The sequence below is a fragment of the Chaetodon trifascialis genome, chromosome 19 (genome assembly GCF_039877785.1).
Source record: "Chaetodon trifascialis isolate fChaTrf1 chromosome 19, fChaTrf1.hap1, whole genome shotgun sequence".
In the NCBI taxonomy this organism is placed as follows: Eukaryota; Metazoa; Chordata; class Actinopteri; order Chaetodontiformes; family Chaetodontidae; genus Chaetodon; species Chaetodon trifascialis.
The window spans coordinates 15,326,419-15,348,582 of record NC_092074.1 but is presented as its reverse complement, the minus strand read 5'-3'; the positions used below and the strand labels follow the sequence as shown (position 1 = coordinate 15,348,582).

The window sequence follows — 22,164 nt, the reverse complement described above, 5'->3', positions numbered from 1 at the left end:
CAGACTGTGTTCTCCTGTATCATAGTGTTAGCATCATTGAAGCTAAGCAGGTTTCAGTGGGTAATTTATTCATTCAAAAGACAGACCACTGAATTATTGTTTTGTCATTGCTGGAACAATTAGGTGCTAAAATGAACTGTAAGTATTTTTCCCCTCTGTCATGTAAAAACCATTCGGATGTTTGAATGGTTCCTCAAATTGTCTTGCATCCAAAATGCCCAATTTATCATTAAACAAACTGTCTATGGTATACTTAAGAACCACCGGTTTCAACAAAGTGTTGCAAGTTTAATTCAACATGTGGACAACCAGTAGTGTTGCTAAAAAGGATACTCGATGTCAGACATAGCATGAGAGCAAATGTTTTGATATGACATGGAGGTAACAAGTCATGCAGAACTAAATCTACTCCAAATGGCAATTACCTCAGACTTCCTTGTTTTGGCCCCTATGTTAACTGCACAGATTTGTATGAAATTGAGAGATTCTGCGTGTCTCCTGTTAAGGTCCTGAGGCCGGTTCATTGGCATTGTTACTGGAATGATGAACATGCCTTGAGCAAACATAGACGTGTGCACACAGACACAGGTCTTGTTATATTATATTATCAACAGCAGTAGCGGGAGGTCTGGGGTTGTTGCGGTGTGAAGCCACTCTCTACTCAAGCAATAATAGACTGATGATGAAAGCTAGATAGCGTCCCATCGAGTGGAGGTCTGCGGGTGTGTGTGGTGTATGTTGTGGTTGCCCTGGAAACCCCTGCAGCTACTGCTGCCTGTTAAGGGTCCTTATAATTGGGTCCTCCTTTCATATTATTCACTGTGGTTTCTCCACACCATGACCTCCCAAGCCTTCTCCACATCTCACCGTGCAGGTGTCAGTCTACCTGATGGGTTCAAAGCCTTTCAAACACACTGCCAGGCTGGTCTGTGTGCCTGGGGCAGCCACGAGGTGAAGGACAAAGAAATCAGTGATACTGAGTTTGAATGTTAACCTCAAAGTAATGGAATATATGATAGCAGGCTTTCTGCATCCTAGAGCATATATGGTTCAGTTTTGGTACACCAACACAGAAAGTGGTCTTTTACTTCTTCAACTCAGCAGTGTGCAAAATGCCCAGGTTGAAGGTCTACAGTGTAAAAGTAATAGTAATAACACTGTAGCGGCACCCATGTTGAGTTGTATATCTGCTCTCTCTTTCAACCAGACTCTCCAGTCTGAGCTCCAACACGGACACAGCTTCCTTAAATCACTGAGGGAGCGGGCAGAGCAGGCAGCAGGCTTCCTGAACGAGGCTGGAGCTGAGAGTTTAGGAGGGGAGGTAGAGGCTCGTCTTGGCCAGCTGGAGGAGCTCGCTGGCGGGCTGAGGCAGAAGCACAGCTTCCTACAGCGAGCGTTACTGCTAGCGAAGGAGTTCCAAGACCGATATAAGTCTCAGGCCCAGTGGCTGGTGGAGACCAGGGCTTTGCTCAGCACCCCGGTGGAGCCCAAGGCTGAACTGTACCAACGGAGAGCACTGCTGGCTAAGTATAAGGTATAGCAGCAACTATGTAATTTCTTAAGGTTTTCTAACTGACTGTACTGTATTTAATTTGAAATTGTGACCCTGCAAAGCATTGAATTAATGCTGCTCTCAGTAATTTTGCACTTTAGTGGGTCCAAATGGCAGCAAGACCTCGCTGAATATTATTAGCTTAATGGACCACATGAGTGTCCTTGCATGTCATAGGCCATTAGCTCCAAAATTGAATGTACTATACATAACTGCTGATCATTTTCCTGAGTATACCATTTCCTTTTATATTGATAATTGCCTATTGTGTGCTTTGGAAAAAGTTTGACAATATAGTAGAACCCATATGTTGTAAATATATTGATTATATTGTTATAATACAGCAATAGTAACTCCATATAATGATGCAGCTTTTGAAATTGTTGATGACATGATTCTCTGGGGTCGATGGGTTGACATTTCAGAGTTCACTCTTGATTGATTCCATTATTAAAATTCAAACCGGTGTCAGCTCATCCTCCACAACTACAATTATTTCGTGTGGGATCCCACAGGGTTCAGTTTTAGGTCCACTTCTGTCTCTACATGCTCCCATTGAAATGAATAGTCCAAACTCATGTCTCAATGCTGCGTAGATGATACTGTGATCTACCTCCCCCTCAATCCCCAAAATGAGGCAGATCACAAAACTTTCTCCAAGATATTAAAATACACACCTTAACACCCACTTTTATTCTCTGTTTGCTTTATGAAGTGCTATACAAATGAATAAACTTGATCTTAAAACATATCATCATCACTCACATGTACTTAGGTGGGGGTCTTTATAAAAACACATGTTTTCTGTCTGTGTCCCCAGGCTCTGCTGCAGATGGTTCAGTCCCATGATGGATCCATCAGGTCAGTGGTGGAGAAAGGAGATGCTCTGCTGGCCTCTGTCCATTACCCATCCATCAGAGACCGAATGAACAGGCTGAAAAAGGACTACGCTGAACTCTGTAATACTGCTATGGTGAGGACCTGTGTTCAGATAAAAGTAATTATGATATAAAAAGTAAAGGCTCTTTCAATGTAGACTTAGCACATGAATTGTTGCCATGGATATGATCCCTTATCAACTCTTCTTTTAATTTTTAATCATCACAGTAAATTCAGATATAGAGGGCCATGTAACTTAGTGTCATTTGTCTGTTTGTAATTTGTTGTGTGTGTGCTCACATTTTGTGAATGATGTGGTCCAGGCCCATGTGGAGAATCTGGAAGGCCAGGTGAAGGAGCAGGAAGCTTACCATAACGAGCTCCAGGAAGTGGAGCGCTGGCTGCTCCAGATGTCCAGCAGGATGGTGACTCCTGATCCCACTGTGGGTGGCAGCCTGGAGGCCGCCACTCAACAGCTGGCCAGGCACAAGGTGCGCAATTACATTCCTTGGATGAGTTTGTAGCACACGATACAGCACTTTTGAGATGTCATTACAGCACATAACATGACCTCTTCAGCGGAGGTGATGAACATATCTTGTTAAAGTTACCTTTGTTTGGGAGGAGTGTGTAGCAAAATTGTTGAAGATTTCATTGGAGCTTTTAGTGTGGTGTGGTTACTGTTTTGCTTATTAAAATTAATTAGAATTATTGATTTGAGATTTTGGTGCTTAAGGTTAAGGTCACCGGGACCTCACAAAACACATTTTTGGCCATTACCCAAGAATTTCTCCTCTAATTATGACAATTTCACACACGTGTCTCACAGAAGGGGAGATTGTGGCCGTATTTCACATTTGGTCAGATACTGAATTGGTGACACTAATCTTGGGTGCCCACCTTGAAACTTGTACAGATTGTACAGATTTTCTGTGCTGCTGGGTTGAAGATGTGTGTGAAGCATCCACATTTTACAATCTGTAGCTCCTTTGCAGCAACATCCATATTTGAAGCTTTATAATCCGCCATACGCTCATTGGTTCTGCTGATACTGAGCTTCAGGTGATTGTGTTGCACCACGCGATGAAGCACTCTATCAGTCCTCTGTACTCCTCTGTAAAAACAGTCTGTAAGTGAAGGCAGCATGTTTCTCACTGGAAATTATTCAGTAAAATCATACATGTCACTATAGTGATAACTTCTATTAAATAAAATATGAAGTTTACTGTAGGATTTGGCTTCACCATAAAATATTTTATTACTGTAGTTTCAGTCCAAATCTATAACAGACTTTGTATTTAGAAAACCAAAGCAGCTGAAATCTGTTTCCAAAGCTACTGTCGCTGCTAAGTCTCTGTCATCCATTCAGGCCTGTCTAATACGATGTGACCTCACTGTGTGGTATCAGTCGTCTCTGACCTCCTGTGTCATCTTTCTAATATGATCCTACTTGTTATTTTGTCCTCCACAGGCCATCATGGAGGAAATCGCAGGCTTCGAGGATCGCTTGGCAGGTCTGAAGGAGCGAGGAGCCCACCTGGTACAAGGCTGTAGTGACCGTGTGCAGAGCAGGCTGAGACAGCAGGTCCAGGCTCACCAGCAAGGCACCAGAGACAGCTACTCTGCCATCTGTAGCACAGCGCAGAGAGTGAGTGAGGAGGAGGAGATGGAAAGAGGGAGGGAGGGGATGCAGGCAAGGAGAAGAGGGAGGAGGAGAGATGGATAGGAAGATGAGAAAGACATGTATTCTGTATTTGAAGAAGCGAAATGGTTCTTACATATTTATTATGTAAGACATAGAAGACATATTGGTGTGTTGGGTACACGCATATTTGAACGTGCATCCATTGATGTGAGCATACATGCATGCACGGACACACGCTCTACATATCAGTGCTGTTAATATTCCAACAGTCTCGGCATCCACTTAATCCTAACCCATTCTGACACTTAAACCCGCCTCTCAAGACAGCCCTTCACTGCCAGTGTAGGGGGCACGACCAATTAAGGCTGCCAAAGTGGAGCTCAACAGCAGCCACACTCAGGCAGACCCCACCAGCCAAAATCACTAACTCAATCTCCCCATATTAATCTCTGCATATCCCCTGTCAACTCCACTTTTTCATGCCTGAGCCAAAAATGGTCACACGCCACTATTCAGTAGATCTGGCGAGCCCTCTAATCCAGCCCCACTCTGTCATTTTGGCAACTTCTACTCTGTCATCATAGCTCACCTCCCAAGACACCACCTCCACCAGCACACGCACATCCAATCTGGCATTGTGTGATCCAGTCACACTTTACCACTACGCTGCTGGCTTCTCTACAACTGTGCCTCCAGTGTTACGATGGCTGCCAACTGTGTCCCACCACAACACAGCTCTAATATCCTGCCTGCCATTTGCCACCATGCCAACCTTCTAGCCTTTGCCAAATACACTGGGCAGTTTGCCAATGCTTTGCCACCCCCCCCACCCGCTTTCGGGCTCTCATATTAACACTGTCAATCAGATCTCGCTGTTTCGCTCTCCCCTGGAGGGCATGGACGCCTCCACATTCAACACCTGTCAAATGCAGCGCTGCATACTGCTCTATAACTGCCTACTTCTTTGGGTTTCATTATTTAATGTGTCTTTGTTTGACCATACTATACTGGCTTCAAAGCTATGCAGTCTTGCAATATCTACAGCGTTTTTGGATGCTGTCACTTTATGTTTGTGTTGTTGCATGTATGTGTTTTCTTGCTGTTTGTGAAAAACATTTTGTCCTCACTTCAGTTTGAATTGACATGTAGAAGTTTCAGGAACACACATTCATGAAAACCAATATTGAAAGTCTTTGCAATATCATTTTTGGCTAAATTTTATTAAGGGTTTACAATATGTAAGTGTTCAATCCAGATGTATAGCACTGAAATGTATTTGTCCGTGTCTTATAGGTGTATCAGAGTCTGGACCATGAGCTTCAGAGACATGTGAGTCTCCAAGACACATTGCAGCAGTGTCAGACATGGTTGACCTCTGTAGCAGAGGAACCAGAGCCTCCTGCACATCATCCTCTCAGCCTGGAGGAGGCGCTACAGCAGGTCAGTAAGCCACTACCCATTCCTTAACAAAGAGATTGGTAGATATTGTTACCCCCTGAAATTATGATGAGACATCTGAGTCGATAGTATTCATATACAGTTTAATCTCACAGTTTGCTTGGCTGCATTTTTTTAGATGGGGACCTAAACATGCAGATTGTCCTGAATTGATAATAGGATTAATCAATAAAATCTTCAAACAAATAACAGACATCTTTTTGGGGGGGCAGGTGAAGCAGGAGCGGGCTCTCCAGGAACAGGCCAGTACTTACCTCCAGCTTGTGTGCTCAGCATGTGACCTGTCTGAGCCGAGGGTCAGAGAGACTGCAGCAGCCATCCAGCAGGTCAAACTGCAGGTCGGTTGACTTTAACATGCCTTTAAACAAAAGATTGACAGTTTCAGGGCAGCTTCTGAAATTAAATATTTTAACAAAATGCTCCATTGTGATTTGATTTCATTGGGTTTTTTGTGTCTAGATTGAGGACCGTATGCTGCTTTGTGAGGAGGTAGCAGACAGCTGGAGGGACATTGAGGAGCAGAAGGCAGATCTGGAGATCCAGCTGAGAGAGACAGAGCAGCAACTTCAGAACCTCATTAGGAGACCTGCAGAGCTGGAGCCCAAAATTGCACAGAACCAGCTGGATAAGGCACAGGTCTGTGCTTGGATAATGAATTTGAAGCCGTTATTGTCAAAACAAAATTTTAGACTAAGAAAGTAAACCAGCTGAAACTCAAGTTCAATGTGACTGTGAATATTCTCTATCTCTCCTGCAGGAATTCCTTCAGCAGATTAGGGAGAGACAGTCTGAGGTAACCCATTTGAATGAAGCCACCGGTAGGCTGACAGATGGACAGGTCTCTCCTGCCCTGGAGGAGATAAGGAGACTGAGGAGAAGCTGGATGGACCTGGGCCAGCGGGCAGAAGAACTGGAGGCCCAGCGAGGGGAGGACATGCAGCGAAGTGGGGAGTACCAGGAGATTGTTGTTGCTGTCGAGGAACTTTTCCACCAAGTATCCAGGGAATGGGACTACCTCGCCAGGTATCAAGCTTTTCTGTGGTGGCTGTGATGTTATATATCATATATATGTAAAGACTTCCTTTTGTCTTCATCTCAACAAAGACAATTATTTTATATTTTTATTTCTATACTATTGTGTTGGCTAGATGTCCCTTAACCCATGTCTGTGTGTACCTAGGGCTGACACAGAGAGTACAAGTGAGCATCTAGAGGCTCTGAGGAAGCTTTCCAGTGACCTAGAGGAGCAGAGAGCAACTCTGGAAGACCTCAGAGACCAGAGACAAACTATTCTGCCTCGACTTAGCCTGCTAGACAAGGAGCTGGTCAAGCAACAGGTGGAGCTCCATTCTCATTTCTCAATTCTCGTAGTAAACTTATCGAAATGTAGAGTATAAATGCTGGGTCTGGTTTTACACGGTGTTCTGCCTTTCATTAGGTGGGTCATTTGGAGCAGCGCTGGGCCCAGCTTGAAACCCTGATTCAACAGAAGATCCAGGACTCTGCACAGACACTAGAGGATCTTGCCCGGGTTGAGAGCCAGCTGAGGGATGCCCGGGAGTGGGTGGAGGAGCAGCGGCCTGCTTTTACCTCTGCCCTGAAAACCAGCCCACCCCCTGATCTGGCCCAGAGCTTTCTGTTCGACCACCTCAGTGTGTGCGTAGAACTGGAGGCCCGTCAGCAACTGCTGGGTCAGGCAGTGAGTGAGGCTCAGGGTGTAGCTTCCAGACTGGGGCTGAGTGAAAAGAGATGCCTACAGGAGCTTGTTGAACGAGCCCAGACTGAGGTGGAGGCTTTGGGGGCTCGGGTGGCCCAAAGGAGGAAGTACCTCAGTAAGGTAAGCAGCTGGGTTTTTGTGCTGGATGCAACTGAAATTTTAATTACGTCCTAAAGGACCTAACTTTCTGTTACTAATTAGACTTTGTGGTGCCAGACAAAATATGCTATGTATTTTCCAAGCTGTTAAAATGTTGTAAATGATTTGTAATATTTCATTCTTACTCTCCAGGCCTTCACAGAACGGACACAGTTCCTTCAAGGCCTGGGGAGAGCACTGTCTTGGGTACACCAGCAGGAGAGGAAGGCTTTGATAGACGACCACATAGCGCTTCTCCCAGAGGACCTAACCAAACAGGTTGCTGCTTGTCGGAGCGTCCAAAATGGTTTACGAGCATACCAGAGAGAGCTGGCATCTCTCTGGGTACAAGGGCGAGAGCTAGAAAGAGATGCCACGGACAAAGAGAGAGCAGAAACCCTGGCGAGACTTGAGAAGCTACAAGCAGCATTTGAAACCACTTTCCAGAGTACGACCCAGCGTCTCACAGACTTGGAGAAAGCCTTGACCTCCAGGAAGTACTTTCAGGTTGACCTGGATAAGACTTGCCACTGGTTGAGACGAGCAGATGCCATCACCTTCCCTGAAATCAATTTAAACAACATTGACGATAGCTCAGAGTTGCAAACACAACTGTCTAATTTTCAGAATGTCCTGGAACAAGCTTCAGAGTACGAGAACCTTCTTCTTATCGTCCAAAGAATAGGTCAGGAGATCCTCCCTACTCTGAACGAGATTGATCATTGCTACCTAGATGAGAGGCTCAATGCGCTGCCTCAGCAGTACAACGCCATCCTAGCTCTAGCCAAAGAGAAAAAAGACAGAGTCCAACAAATAATCTTAGAGCGAAAAGAGTTCAGCACTTTCTTTGATATTACTCGCAATGCACTTGAGGAGCTTCAGGAGCAGTTTGACAATCTGGAGAAACAGACTATCAGTATTAGAGAGGAGGAACTTGTTCGTCTAAGAAATGAACACAGAAATATTGATGAAAGTTTATTCCATATTAGCCCCGCTGTGAGAGAACTGCATGGCAAAAATGAGGGATTTCTCAGCAGGGGTCAGCAATACAGAGCTGCCGAGACACAGCAGCTGGTGAGTCTCCACAACACTCTAAAAAGGACGAATGATCAGAAAATTAAGCATTTAGATGACTGCTTGAAAACACTAGTAGAACACAACAGAGTTTCCACCAAATTGGAAGCAGAATTTAAATCTGTGAAGGAGAAGCTGGCCAGACTGAAGCCAGACACAGAACTAGGCGTCATGGATAAAATCACAAGCCTGTATTCTCTGCTTGAAACCCTGGATTGTGTGAGCTCTCAGGCTGAAGAATGTAACCAACAAACTAAAGGCCTCGGTCTGAAGTTTGATCCCTCTGCCTTTCAGGAAACGAGACTGCAGCTTGAATCATTGCAGTCTTTACGGTTTGAGGTAAAATGTTTTGTTGAAGAAAATGAAACAAAGGTCAGAGAGAATGAAGATTTCTCAAAGGAGACTGAGAAAATGTTTGAATGGCTGAGGACTATCAAGGACAAATTGGAAGAGCCATTGACCCTTTCGGAGGTCAAAACGGAGAGGATATTTGAGGAAGTGCGCAAACTGAAGATAGTGGAAGAGGAAGTGACTAGTAGATTGAGGATAGGAGACACTTTGGGTAGCAGAGAAAAGCAAAGGTATTGCAGCAGAAAAGAAATTGTTCCTGCCCACATAGATAAAAAACTACAAGATCTGGCAAAGCTGGGAGCTGAAGTTCAACAAGGAATTAGCAAGAAACAGGTATGTGTGTTTGTTACCCAGAAATTACAGTCATATCCTGCCCCTTTATTTTTGTAACAATCTGATCAAGACTGAGCGGTTAGCAAAGTTCACATTCTGAACTTGTCATGAATCTGATTCATCATTCATGGCTCGAATCTGCTGAATATTATTAGTCTCCTTTCTCCCCATGCTATCAATATTAATGGGCCCAGGGAAGCTGAAACACTTAAAAAACAGTTCAAGAGATTCCATTAAGTTTGAATAAGTAGTTATGTTATTAATATATAACTGTTTGGGGGATTTAATGTGTTTAAATACCAAATCCCAAAGATTCTGTTATGTTGAATAATAAATAAAAGTTCTAATGACATACAGTAGCAGAGCCTGGTCTAATCAGCAAAGTTTTACAAAGAAAAAGTGTAGAAAACCGGCTGCATTAAAATTTGACTACCACAATTAGATTTTCAACATGTGACAGTCACTTTCTCTGCACATATTTACTACACTTAAAGCTAAAATTTGAAATAAAGCACTCAAACAGGACGTTTGTATTATGTCTATAGACATTCTGTACTTTAATTATGTAGGCATGCATTTCTAACTTCAGTTGTGTGAGGGAGTAAAAAAGACTGAAGTTAATGAAATCACCTTCTGCATATTCTAGCTGGCTGTGGATCAAGCTCTTTCACTGGTCCAGAGGCACCACTTATCTCTGCAGTCCATGCAGACATGGCTGGACTCTGCTGCAGCTGTGCTCCAGAGGGCAAGCTTTGGGGTGGAGCTTGAGGACCAGACAGATTGTCTGCAGGACCTGGAAGAAATTTCAGCCCAGGAAAAGATCTTCACAGCTGGTTTAGAGGATCTGGGGACTTTAGATGTTCTGCTGGCGGACTTTTTCAAAGCAGGAGCGATGAGTGAACGTAGAGAACAAGTTGAGGCAATGCAGCTGAGAAACACAGAGGTCAAACAGCAACTGGATGCTTATAGAGAGGAGCTTCAGAGGTGTGTACATAAGTGTTAATGTGCAGCCAAGTAACATATGTAAACACATCTGGCCATATGATGCATATTTTAATAGTAAATCTTCCTCAATATGATTTTTTTCTCAGTTGTGCAGCTCAGTGGACATCCTTCCAACATGAGAAAGTGACACTAGTTGACCAGATGAATGATGCAGAGAGCAAGATGACCATGTTCACCACAGCTAAAGCTGTCAGTATCCAGCAGGCAGAGGACAAATGCCAGAGATACAAGGTACTGTTTTACACTCCTAAAATAGACATACTGTGGAGAGGGCTTATCCAGTGTTTATAGAAATCATCAACGGGTATTCGTTGTGTCTCAAGTGGCTGTTATGTTCAATTCCAACATTTTTCTAGTCATGGCAATAGATGCACATTAACATTTAAACAGCAGAGTGTTTATTCATTATTCCTTCTTCACTTGTGTGTCTGCGGAGTTGTTTCTTTTCTAGGAGAGTTTTATTTTTGCACACTATAAATATTTCAGAAGACTGCACGTATGAAATAACTTGTTTGTATTTGCTGTCTTTTGGCTGTAGTCTCTGGTGGCTCACATCGACCTGCTAGAGTTGCCTCTAAATGCTTTGAAAGAGAATGCAACGGAGTTAGAGCAGATCATCTCGGAGTCCAGCAAAGCCGTCACCAGCCACTCTGTGTCGTCACTGTGGCAGCGGTGGACCAGGCTCCGCAGTGTGGCCCGGGCCCAGGAGAGGGCGCTGGAGGACACTGCGAGGGAATGGAGGAACTTCACTGAGAAGGTAAGAGAATACATTTGTTGATGATGCTGTACATGGTTCCCTGTGTGGGTGTCTGCTTTGCATGCTCAAGTTCATACTGTATGTGTGGTGAGTGTGCTTCAGTGATGAACATGTTCAGTGCAAACTTAACAATCAGGGTGCCCGCAGTCCAGAGGAGCTGTTAATACTCACATGACACTTACAGCCAACAGGAGGAAATTGTTCTACAGATTTAGGTCAAACGTAGCAACATCTGAATATCAGTTGGTGGGCTGTGATGTAACTCCAGGCTTCAGGCCAGCCATTTCCTCCTGCCAAAACACTGTGTCATGAAGCGCTTTCCCGCCTTTCAACCTATTTCAAGTGTGAACGATGTCAGTTACCAAGAATTCCCACAAAGCACTGCTCCGAAAAGGGAAATTAGGTCAAACTGTAAGGAACGGTGTCCACTTCCTCATATGTGGCACGTTTCCTGTTGTCCACTGGTCTTCTATGGCCCCTTTGTTTTACTGGACATGATGTCATTCTCTGTACTGGACTCTTGTTTCTGCCTTTGACTATCACAGGGAATCCTGTATACTGCAAAAAAACTTTTAAAGATTATTTATAAAATAAAGTAATGCAATCTTTTGCTGTTTTGTTTTATTAAAAGATTTTTAGAGGCTTGACAAGGTTAAAGTATCCAGTATTTGCCACATCAACTGAACCTGAGTCTTTGAACTTCCCTCAGATGGAGAAGGTACGCTCTGTGTCCCAAGACCTTCACAGTCGTGTCCCAGACAGCACAGTTGAGAAAGCTGCCACCAGGGCGGCGCTTCAGAGCCTCCTGGAGTACCATGACTCCTTCAGCCTGGAGGTGGAAAGGGAGCAGTCCATCCTGGCTCTGCTGGGGCAGCACACTCGCAGCCTCAGAGGAGAGGAGAAGGAGGAGGGGGAGGAGAAAAAGGCAGAGAATGGACATGAGGACACACCTTGCCTACAAGAGATCAGAAGCATGCAGGAGCAATATGACAGGTGAGTGACCCCGTGCTGCTCTTCAGGTTGCTTTACAGCCCGACAGTTGAAGAGAATAAAAGACTCTTTTGCTGCGACTCTTTTCACCAGTGACAAAACCTTAAGTGATTATCCCACTTAGACTAACCATTTTTATATGTTTTCTTTACCACTGCGTCTTGTCTAGCCTTGTGTTGCGGGTGCGAGCCAGCAGGGCTCAGGTTCACCAAGAGTTGAGGGAGAGGGAGGAGGTTGAGAAGGAGCTGGGTTTGGTGAAAGGCTGGATCCAAGATACCCGTGGCTTACTGTTGAGTCCCACTGCAGACCTGGATTCACTGCTGCAAGAACTAGAGGTTGGCCAAGTGCACACACACCTTTCGCATAAACCAAAATGCCCCTGTCTGCTAGGTGCAAAACTTCAACGCTTCTTTGGACGGAAATGCAGTTTTGGAACAGAACAGGCTGTCATGTGATGTTGTTTGTGTTGTAGACTGCACATGGCGAGGTCATCAGCAGGCGTCAAAGTGTGGAGCGCATGACAGAGCTACAGCAGTCCAAGTACCAGGACCTCCAGGCTGGTCTCCCCTCTGAGCTCAGCATGCAGCTGGCGGAGGTGACTCTGGCTCTGGGCTCAGCTGAAGACCAGGTGACCACTCTTGGCTACAATTTAACATTTTAATAAATACTGTGTTGTGTCAAATGGGTGTTTTAGTGAGTGTTCAATCAAATAGTATCCCTAAAGACTCAAGTAGTACTAGTATGCCTGTTTACTGTATCGAGGACTTTATTGTACCTTTGTTCCGGTATGTAAATGTACTGTAATACAGTGTGTATCAGTGAAAAACTGGAACCCACTTGTATAAGGTCTGCTCTGTGGTCTGGTGTATAGCCTTTACTTACTGTGTACTGCTTACAGTAAGTAAAGGCTTACACTGCTTGTTTTTGACAGTACAGTGAAATGTATAATGTGTATGTCTGTGATCTGTTTTAGGTCCAGGCGAGGGAAAGGGAGGTGCAGCAGACTAGAGATGTGAAAGAGGACTTCAGCTCAAGACTCCAGGACATCGAGGCGAAGCTGAAGACAATCGCTCTGAAATTGGAAGACAAGGGTGCCGACCTGGAGGACGCCAAAGAAGAGACCAAAGTAATCAACCAGACAGATTGACTAATTAACAAGCAATTAACCTCTGTTAAATTGGCTATTCATTTTGCAGATGTTGAGGTTAATGAGTGTGTGAGAGTTGGAATGGCATGAACTGAATTCTGCCTTCGACTGTGACCCACTTCTGAGAGGAGTATTTCAGATGGGAGTCTGAGCCCCTTCCCTCCTGCTCTCCTTCTTGTCGCCCCAACTTTGTTCTTCTGTCCCTTCTCTGCCTGCCTGTAGACGCACAAAGCCTGGAGTGTGTGTAGTTAAAGGAGTAGTTTGTAATTTTTTAACCTATTCTGCCTTCCATCATCTCTAAAGCTAAAACTAAAGCTAAGCTGCTGTTGTCTGTAGCTTCATATTTAACATAGTAACATAAGAGTAGTATCAATCCTCTTATCAAAGTCTTGGCAAGAAAATGAATAAGCTTATATCACAAAATGTTTAACTATTCCTTTAACTCTGGCTTTTCAGTTTTAACACGCTTTAACTCCCCTTGTTCTTGGATCTTGCTCTACATCTCCTTTTTTTGCCTCACTTTTTAACTGTCCTCTCCCCTCCAACAGGCTCTTTGTGAAGAGTGTGAATGCTGTGGTCGCTCCCTGGCAGAGTTAGGAGTGGCGGTGCAGGAGTTCGGGGAGCAGAACCCTCTGCTGTGTAAGCAGCTGGGCGATGCTGTGGCCAAACTGAAGGAGGTGCAGCACCACACCATGCAGCAGGGCCAGGACAGAGCCAACAGACTGAAGAAGGTGAGATGTCCATTCCCTTCACTGTGTCATGTGGACCTCTGTAAAGACAAAGACAAGTTCCCAATATTGCTTGCATGTAGGAACAGCAAATACACATCTTTTATATATGATTGTCAGGATTTTTGTGGCCAATATCAGGTGATTCTGTTTCATTCACATTCATCTGCGTTAATTCTTCTGTCTTCTCGGTCTTTGTCTTGTGAGCAGGCAGAGAGACAGATGGAGGAATATCAGGGTATGAGGGCGTTCATTTTGGGCTGGACAGAAAAGGCAGAGACTCTGGTCACTGGTCATATCATCTGGAGCTCAGCGTCTCAGCTGCAGGAGCAAATTCGAGCACACCAGGTGAGTCTTAATGAGCCACACAGCAGGGAGGGGGAATGGCTCTAAGATAAAAACTGCTGCAAAAAAATGGGCTCTGATACACAAAAATAAATATTAATATCTTTTGCATTAACCGTCTAAATCTGAAGACACCCCACAAATACAGATAATTAGATTTGCACATTTGTTTGATTTCTCAGTGAAATGTCATGTGCTATACAGTGCGTTAGCCAGCCTTAATTAGGATAATTGCACAACATAAAAGGCTCTTCTCCTTGACATGTAATTTATGCTCTTATGGTGACAGGCATTACTGCGAGAGTGTCGGGGTCTCCATGGTGACTTGGAGGCCATGGGTGAAAGGGAGGGGCAGCTGGGGGAGGTGTTGCAGACGGAGGGGTGGATCCAGCAGGTGAAACACCTCAGTAGGTGCACGGAGGAGCTGCAGCAAACTGCCAAGACTCGCCTCCAGAGTCTGCAGGATGCTGCAAAGGTAAATTCATTTTCAGACAAGCATTACAGGAATCAGACAACAATAATACTTCACCTCTAAATCACATTAGGATGCTCAAATTTTCTTCATCGTGAAAAGTAGCTAATTTGATTTCATTAATCCAAACATTTTGGTGCACAGCAAGAGGTGCACATCCCTTTGGAGTGAGTTAAATACACCAGAGCTGCAAGGCAACAGTGCCCCCTTATGGTCATTCACTGAGCGTTCCACCAGCATAATGGAATGCACTGTTATTGCTTGTGCAGCAGTAATCTGTTGCACTAATCTGATTGCCATGCAGCTTGTACCCAGATGACAATCTGTTCCTGATTGTTGATAATAACATTGTGTCTTTGGAAATCTGTTTAAAATTCCTCCTGTGAATTTAGATTTTTCGGTCTGGAGTATTGACACAGCACAACCTTTATTCATGTCTGGGAATTTAATTTCCTTTCACATGATGTTCATTAAGGTCAATTAGAAATTGCAAATGAAATGTTTTGCCTTTTTGTTTATAGCTGAAACTGAACTGAAAAAACGGTTTTCAGACTGTTGTGATTTGAGTATCTGTTACTACAAGCATGGCTACATCAACCATAATAGTTACCTCCTGTGTATTAAAGCAACATTATATGTTGATGTAGACATACATTATTAGCTGCTCCTACTAGAGACAATCTGTCTGTCTCTCCTCAGGACATGTTGCGTTTGGAGGCAGAAGTGAAGAACCTCCATGCTGCTGTAGACCAGATCCAGGTCACACTTGCCTCCCCAGACCTCAACAGACTCAGCCTCAGAGAGCAGCTCACACAGAGACAGGTAAACATTAGAGTGCAGCTGGAGCAGTAGATTTCTGTCCAAAGTAACCGAGCCTGACGCAGTTCATGTAAGATGAAGCACTGAGTTTGTGTAACCCTTTCACGCAGTTGTTACCATGGCTACAGCTTGCCCTGATTACACATGTGTGGGCACCTTTTAAAGGCATTATTTTATATAGGCTGTAGGTAGATTGTTTAGCCTGCCCAGTTGAAGTGATCAAAATCAACCCAAGGCTTACCATCATTTCTACATTTTTGTTTGAAGCCCAAACTATCAGACTCTTGTGAGGTGTCGACTATTAAACATACATATAAAATTAGCATTATTGCTTTATGTTTAGCATTTAAACATAATTTGAGTGTTAGAGATTCAAAAAAAGAGACTACTGTACATACACACAGTGCATTCCTAGAGTTGCAATAGGACACCCACAAACATTCTGCACCTGTCTACATGCACACTTAGAAGTAGCTTATTTGAAAACAGCAATGCTGTGGCCTTACTCTCTAACACCCCCTTTCATTCTTTCATAAGCGTCTGTTGGTGGAAATGGAGGGCTTCAAGCAGCAGGTGGCAGCCGTACAGCAGTGTCAGAGCGCCCTCCGGCTACCAGAGGAGGTAGTGACCAGCCTCCCGATCTGCCGCACAGCTCAGACGCTGCAGCAAGAGGCCAGCCAACTGCAGCACACCACCATCCAGCAGTGCAACATCTTGCAGGTAGAGGGCAGTCCTCTTATTGCAAATGCTGTTGATCAGCTGTCATGTACTAGGTCAAATTTGATAACAAATAGCAAAGCTGAGAGCCATTATCCTATCAGTTTATCACATTACTTATCAATGCGATAAAACACCAGCACCAAGTGTTTGTATAACAGGTTTTTTTATTAATTTTTTCTTAAAACTATCAAAGTATCTGTCAAGTTACGCACCGTAGAACTGAAAATCCTCATGCGTCAAAGCAGTTGAGGTGCATAACTTGTTGCCCTGTTAGAAGAATTATATATATCTACATTTAACAGGCCTTATCAGGAATATTATGTGCTTTCTTTGAGCCCCCATCCAACCAGTATTATCCTCCAATCCTTTGATTCTGGCCTGATTTTGCTATTAAGCTCATTGTAGTGAAGATTAGCCTCTAGAGGAAGAAGCGAGTGACCTTCTGAGACTGTCTGGAGGACAAAAGCCTAAAGCATCATCATTTTAACCACACACACCAAGATCTGAATCAGTGAACCTGTCACAGACAAACACAGACTTTAGAAGCCCATAATGAGCAAAAGAGGTTTTCAACTTTCCTCATCAGAGAATATGTTGTTAACACAGTCAGTGTCAGCTACTGTACATATAGGAATCAATATCATGGTACAACTGTGACATAGAATGGTGACAGCTACATTTGACCTCCCTGGAGGGGGAGGCATCATCACTTCCCTTCAGAGATCAATAATATATATTAGATTTTGACACTGTTTTACAAAAGCTTCAGCTTTACCTTGGCATGTTTCCTCTTTCACAGGAGGCCGTGGTGCAGTATGAGCAGTATGAGCAGGAAGTGAAGAACCTCCAGAGATTAATAGAAGAGGCTCACCGCATCATTCAGGACCGGCCTGTCTCCACCAATAACATACAGGAACTTCAGGCTCAAATACACCACCATGAGGTGAGAAAAGACACACAGGGATTGTAACAGCCTTCACTGTTCTGAGAATTGTTTTTTTAATACAATTTTGGAACCCAGCCGTGGGGGGTTTTGTCCCATTCAACTGTGGATTGTATCAGTGAATTCTGGCACTGATGTTGGGTGAAAAGTCACAGTCTGCGTTACAGTTCATCCCAAAGGGTTTGTATGGGGTTGAGGTCAGCGCTTTGTGCAGGCCTGGCAGGTTCCTCCACATCAAACTCAGAAAACCATTTCTTCATGGACATGGGTTTGTACTAGAGGGCTTTGTCATGTTGAAACAGGAAAAGAAACCACCACAAAGTTGGCGCACTATCTTCTAAAGTATCATACTGTAGAATTAAGATTTCTTTCACTTCAGCTAAGGGTCCATCCTGTGCCATGCAAAACAGCTCCAGACCACAAGTACACATTTGGCCATATAGTCCACTTTAAGAATTGCCTTTATGTGCTGTAATAGTTTCTATTCACTGAATGCAAAGTTTTTCATGACAAAACAGCAACAGACCTAAAGGGGAGATTGACTGTACGTGAGCAGCACACATCAAAAACCTTAGCACTTGCCTCAAAGGGTACTTCATTCGACATTTGACAAAATGAATGTGCTGAGGTCTAAAAATAGCTTTTCTAATGAGGCCAACTTCTTCAACTCTGCAACAAAGAGCCAAGAGCAAGATAGACAAAGGGAGTTTGAGTTTTTATGAATTTCCTGTATTTTGTAACAATAAAACAGCATAAAAAGAGAAGTTGATTCAGCAGGAAATATACTGTATATCTTAGAATAGTTGTGGACAACCCTTATGACTAAGTCAGACTGTGTTAATGATGTAGTCACTGAGCCATTGTTGTAACATAACATGCAAATTCATCACTTTTATGTTGTTATGCACATTTGCTGTCTTTGCTCAACATGGAATCAATTAGTCGATGTTTCTATAAAACTACTGAAGACTCCAGAATAAGCACTGCTGATTTAACCCCCCTTTAACGTTGTGTTATGAGAGCAGTTCCACGACATACAGCGATTCTGGGAGAATATTGTTGTGCCTCTACAAGCCCAACTCACGCACATTCCTCCTTTATCTGATGGTTCATGTAAATATAATCTACCTGGATTCCTGTTTGATGCAGTGTAGGTGGTTAGATGGTTTTCACCTGCGCTATTTAAGCCCTGTGCTTTCAGTTGCAGTTGTACTTTGCTGAGTAAGTGTGTTTGATCTCCCATGCAGAGAGTGAGATCGAGGAGGAGGGGGGTGGCAGACTGAGAGAGGCAAGGGCCTGCGGAGAAGCAGATCAAATCTTCCCGGAGGCAGCACATTTTTTTATTACATTTTAACTTTCTCTGTGTGGTTCTGGCAGATTTTATCTGCTTCCAATACTTGACAGGGGATATATGAACCCAGGGGTTTGTAGATATTTTCTTCTCACTGCAAGTTCTCCATTGCTGCAGAGTGACTCAGCATGGCAGCGTGTTTATGTCTGAGTTTGATCTCTATGCCGAGCAGATAGCTGCAACTCCACTGGCCCAGTTAGTCACATGACCTGATTATCAGTGCATTGACCATCTGCGGGACGGAGGGGGGAGAAGTAGGAGGAGGAGGAGGAGGAGGGAAGGAGGAGCTGGACCCAGTCTGGCTCATACCATAGCTGTAATTTGACACCACCTATGTCACACTGCCTCCCTCTCTCCTTACTCCCTTTTGTCGAAAGGAATCTGCCTGAGGATTGGTGGAGGAGTGAAGCGGGAGGCAAAGGAAGGGGGGGTGCAGGTGATGAGATCACTTCCTGTTTTTCTTTGCCATTTGTGTATGTGTACGAGAGGGACTGTCTGAGGGATTTTGAACTATTTCTACGAGGGTCTCTCTCTCTCTCAACCAAACATCCCGTCTGCTGGCTTCACCACTGTTCTGAGTCACCCGCCTCTGTGCTGCTCTGATTGGCTCAGAGATACAGAAGAGAGCAAGAGAGAGAAAAAAAATAGAGAGAGAGTGAGGCAGTGCGATTCTCTTTCTACGTTTACACACTGTGAAGCCAAAAGCGAGAGACCGGGGAGAGAAGAGAATGCTTCCACTCCACTTACTCCTCTCGCACCGGCACCACATTCACCGCTGAAGGAACTCAACCGCCCCCTTTTTTCAGGATCCTTTTTGAACGGGAACTATTGATCTTCCATTGTGGACTGAACCACACTCTCCTGACCCTGGGGGGTGGTGGTGTTTTCTGTTTTGGGGGGATGTTTTGACAGGAGCTGGCCCAGAAGATCCGTGGCTACCAGGAGCAGATCGCCTCGCTCCACTCCAAGTGTAAGATGCTGACGGTGAAGGCCAAACACGCCACCATGCTGCTCACAGTCAGCGAGGTGGAGGGCCTTTCGGATGGCATGGACGAACTGAGTGATGAGGAGCTGCCCAGTGCTGTGGCAACAGCCGCTGCCGCCGCCAAGCAGCTTCCAGCACACCCCTCTGTCGTCATGGTGAGTGACAAAGCCTTTTTTGGATACTATCACCCACCAGAGACACACACGTGTACATCCTACATGTCCGTATGCCTGTTTGGCTTACGTTTGTGTGTGTGTTTGCATGTGCAGCCTCTATCCGTCTTCCTTTCTGCGCAGACCACTGGTTCTGGTTCAGAGCGGAATGTAGGGAACCCCAGGGGTCCTTTTGGGGTTTCTAGAGGGTGTTAGAGGTCATTACACAGTAGTGTAATTAGTTTAAAGCGTTCCCAAATTAGAGGATGTCGAAGGATGACAGTTATGATTACAGGTTCAACTTTAGTGCTCTTCTTTTCCCAGGAGCAGTGTACAAAGTTATATCTGCACAATTCAATCCCATGTTAACAGCGGTATAAAGTTTCTCCAAAATGTGGGCCCCTGGGATGACACTTAATCTTAAATTAGGCTGTAGGACCGCATCTATTCAGTGGTCCTTGACAGGCACTTTTAAAAGAACTCCAGCTGCAGAATCAGCTTTTTCACTCTATTATTATCCTCTTCCTCTACGTCTATTCCTTCGTGTCTCGTCTTTGTAATGCACAAAAATAACCCAAGCTTTTTTCCAAATCTTCTCTACACCTCAAGTGTTACTATTCTGGTTGTGTTTTTACTGCGCTGATACTGTGCTGTGTCACCTCACTTTGCTTCATATTAGCCTGAATCTGTCTGCCTGCTACAGTATGCCACCCTTGGCTTGATCATTCATTTTGCTGATGCGTTTGCACACGAGAAACCGCCTCACCACCTTCTCTTCCTCTGCGTCTTTCTTTTCTGATTCAGATTTTTTCGTTTCCTTGCTCTCTTACTGCTGTTTGTGGTGTGTTTGGTCTCAGCAGGCCAGGAAACAGGATATTACTGCATGAGTGTGTGTGTTTGCGTGTGAGCAGAACTTGATAAGTTTGTGTGTATGGCAGGTCGCTGGGACTGCTGATATCCTTGATTTGTTATCTTTAGACATGTTCAGTCAGATTGTCAGGTTTTAACTAATCACTATTTAAAAGCCACTGAGTCTGCTGTGCCGGTGTACTGATGCTTTTTGTTGCGTTGCATTGCATCATAAAACCCGGGAAAAAGTCCTCTGAATATAACAAGGACCTGAGTCAGTCGGCCAAGTTCTGCATTAACTGCCAAAAAGCAGCCCAGTAGGGCTTGGCTCACATTTCAACTCTGCCTCTCTACTGAAGCATGCAGCACACAGACAACTGTGCTACTTCTAGGACCGCTGCTGCTGCTGCTGCTGTTGTATTGACTATTCCAGCCTCTGTTAGCTATGCCATGCATTGCCTATGCTTTGTTTTGGCCTTGATCTTCCTCTGAATTTCTTACTGTTAATATAGTGTTTTTTCACTTTTAATTGTGCCTATGCGTCAGACTGTATGAGTGGTTCTTTTTGAGCTTTTATAGAAATATTCCAGGCAAAGCATAGCTTAAATATCCAAGCTAACATTAAAGCTGTGACATGGATAATGTCTGGATGCCACTTAGCATGGAAATGTGTCTGTAATGGAAAGGAAATGACTGTGGTTCTGAAACTGCAACTCTACAGTATGTATGAGTACGTGTGCGGTGTGAGTAGTGTCGGTGAGTGTCTACTGCATGTGTGATTTTCAACTTCCTGGTAATGGTCATTCCTTTCCCCTGATGTGTGCTGTAAAAAAAAATCCTGGTGGCTCATTCATTGCCAGTGGAATCCAGTGTTTGTCCATTTGCTAGCATAGAGCATTACTACATTTAAACTGTGTCTCTCTAATGTCGTGCTACCACAAAAGCTTTGCAGTGTTTGATATTAAAAGCAGTAATGTGGTCTAACTGGTCTCCTCTCAGTGTTACTTGATTCCTCGCTGGCTAATTAATCAGCAATGTTCTCACTGCAATCTGCCTAACCTGCGCTCCCCCATTAATTTTTATGCTCTCTCTTCTTTTTTCTCTTTCTCTGTCCCCTCACTCCTTTGATCTGGGCGTTTTCTGCTTGGTCCTCCTCCCTTTTCCTCCACCCGCTTCTTTTGATGTGTGTGTTTGATGTGCGGTGCGTACGCGTGGTCAGATGACAGCCGGCCGCTGCCACACACTCCTCTCCCCTGTGACAGAAGAGTCAGGGGAGGAGGGCACCAACAGCGAGGTCTCCTCTCCCCCTGCCTGCCGCTCCCCTTCCCCTGGGGCTAACGCTGACGCTCCTCTTAACCAGGTACTGCAAACCCCGCCCTGGTTACCCCCAAAGCCTTCGGCATTACCTGACCTGCCCAGCTGCCACACTACCACTGTCCATTTTACATTTAACACCTGTGCAGCAAAAATGTCCATCTCAGTGAGCCACCAACCAGATGTTTGGTCTTATCATCTTCTATTTAAAATGACTGAAAACAATTTGCCACTGGGATGAGATTATGTTACTGTTTTCCGCTACAGATGAGCATGTCTCAAAGATGTGTTTGCACCCAGTGACACTGCTGAATACAAGCATTAGTTTAGTGTTTGTTATGCATTTGATTTCAAGATACTGAAGGTCATTGCAGCAAGTGAGTTTGCATTGAAATTATGATACTGTGTTGGTTTTCATTTGTTTCAGCTACTAAATGATT

The 22,164-nt window shown here is 44.4% G+C and overlaps 1 protein-coding gene across 1 annotated transcript in view; it reads left to right on the top strand.

Annotated features, from left to right (window-relative positions):
- The window catches only part of syne1a (spectrin repeat containing, nuclear envelope 1a), a 113,547-nt gene that overhangs the window by 58,024 nt on the left and 33,359 nt on the right, over window positions 1-22,164 (top strand). The window contains exons 69-94 of the mRNA XM_070986882.1: window positions 1,208-1,534; window positions 2,373-2,525; window positions 2,755-2,922; window positions 3,903-4,079; window positions 5,370-5,516; window positions 5,747-5,872; window positions 5,994-6,170; window positions 6,292-6,557; window positions 6,715-6,871; window positions 6,973-7,371; window positions 7,543-9,147; window positions 9,794-10,131; window positions 10,239-10,383; window positions 10,691-10,909; window positions 11,619-11,902; window positions 12,069-12,234; window positions 12,372-12,527; window positions 12,873-13,025; window positions 13,595-13,777; window positions 13,985-14,122; window positions 14,409-14,594; window positions 15,291-15,413; window positions 15,948-16,130; window positions 16,930-17,073; window positions 19,337-19,564; window positions 21,630-21,770. Coding sequence (XP_070842983.1) covers window positions 1,208-1,534; window positions 2,373-2,525; window positions 2,755-2,922; window positions 3,903-4,079; window positions 5,370-5,516; window positions 5,747-5,872; window positions 5,994-6,170; window positions 6,292-6,557; window positions 6,715-6,871; window positions 6,973-7,371; window positions 7,543-9,147; window positions 9,794-10,131; window positions 10,239-10,383; window positions 10,691-10,909; window positions 11,619-11,902; window positions 12,069-12,234; window positions 12,372-12,527; window positions 12,873-13,025; window positions 13,595-13,777; window positions 13,985-14,122; window positions 14,409-14,594; window positions 15,291-15,413; window positions 15,948-16,130; window positions 16,930-17,073; window positions 19,337-19,564; window positions 21,630-21,770 — 6,489 coding nt within the window. The remainder of the gene's footprint in view (window positions 1-1,207; window positions 1,535-2,372; window positions 2,526-2,754; window positions 2,923-3,902; window positions 4,080-5,369; window positions 5,517-5,746; window positions 5,873-5,993; window positions 6,171-6,291; window positions 6,558-6,714; window positions 6,872-6,972; window positions 7,372-7,542; window positions 9,148-9,793; window positions 10,132-10,238; window positions 10,384-10,690; window positions 10,910-11,618; window positions 11,903-12,068; window positions 12,235-12,371; window positions 12,528-12,872; window positions 13,026-13,594; window positions 13,778-13,984; window positions 14,123-14,408; window positions 14,595-15,290; window positions 15,414-15,947; window positions 16,131-16,929; window positions 17,074-19,336; window positions 19,565-21,629; window positions 21,771-22,164) is intronic.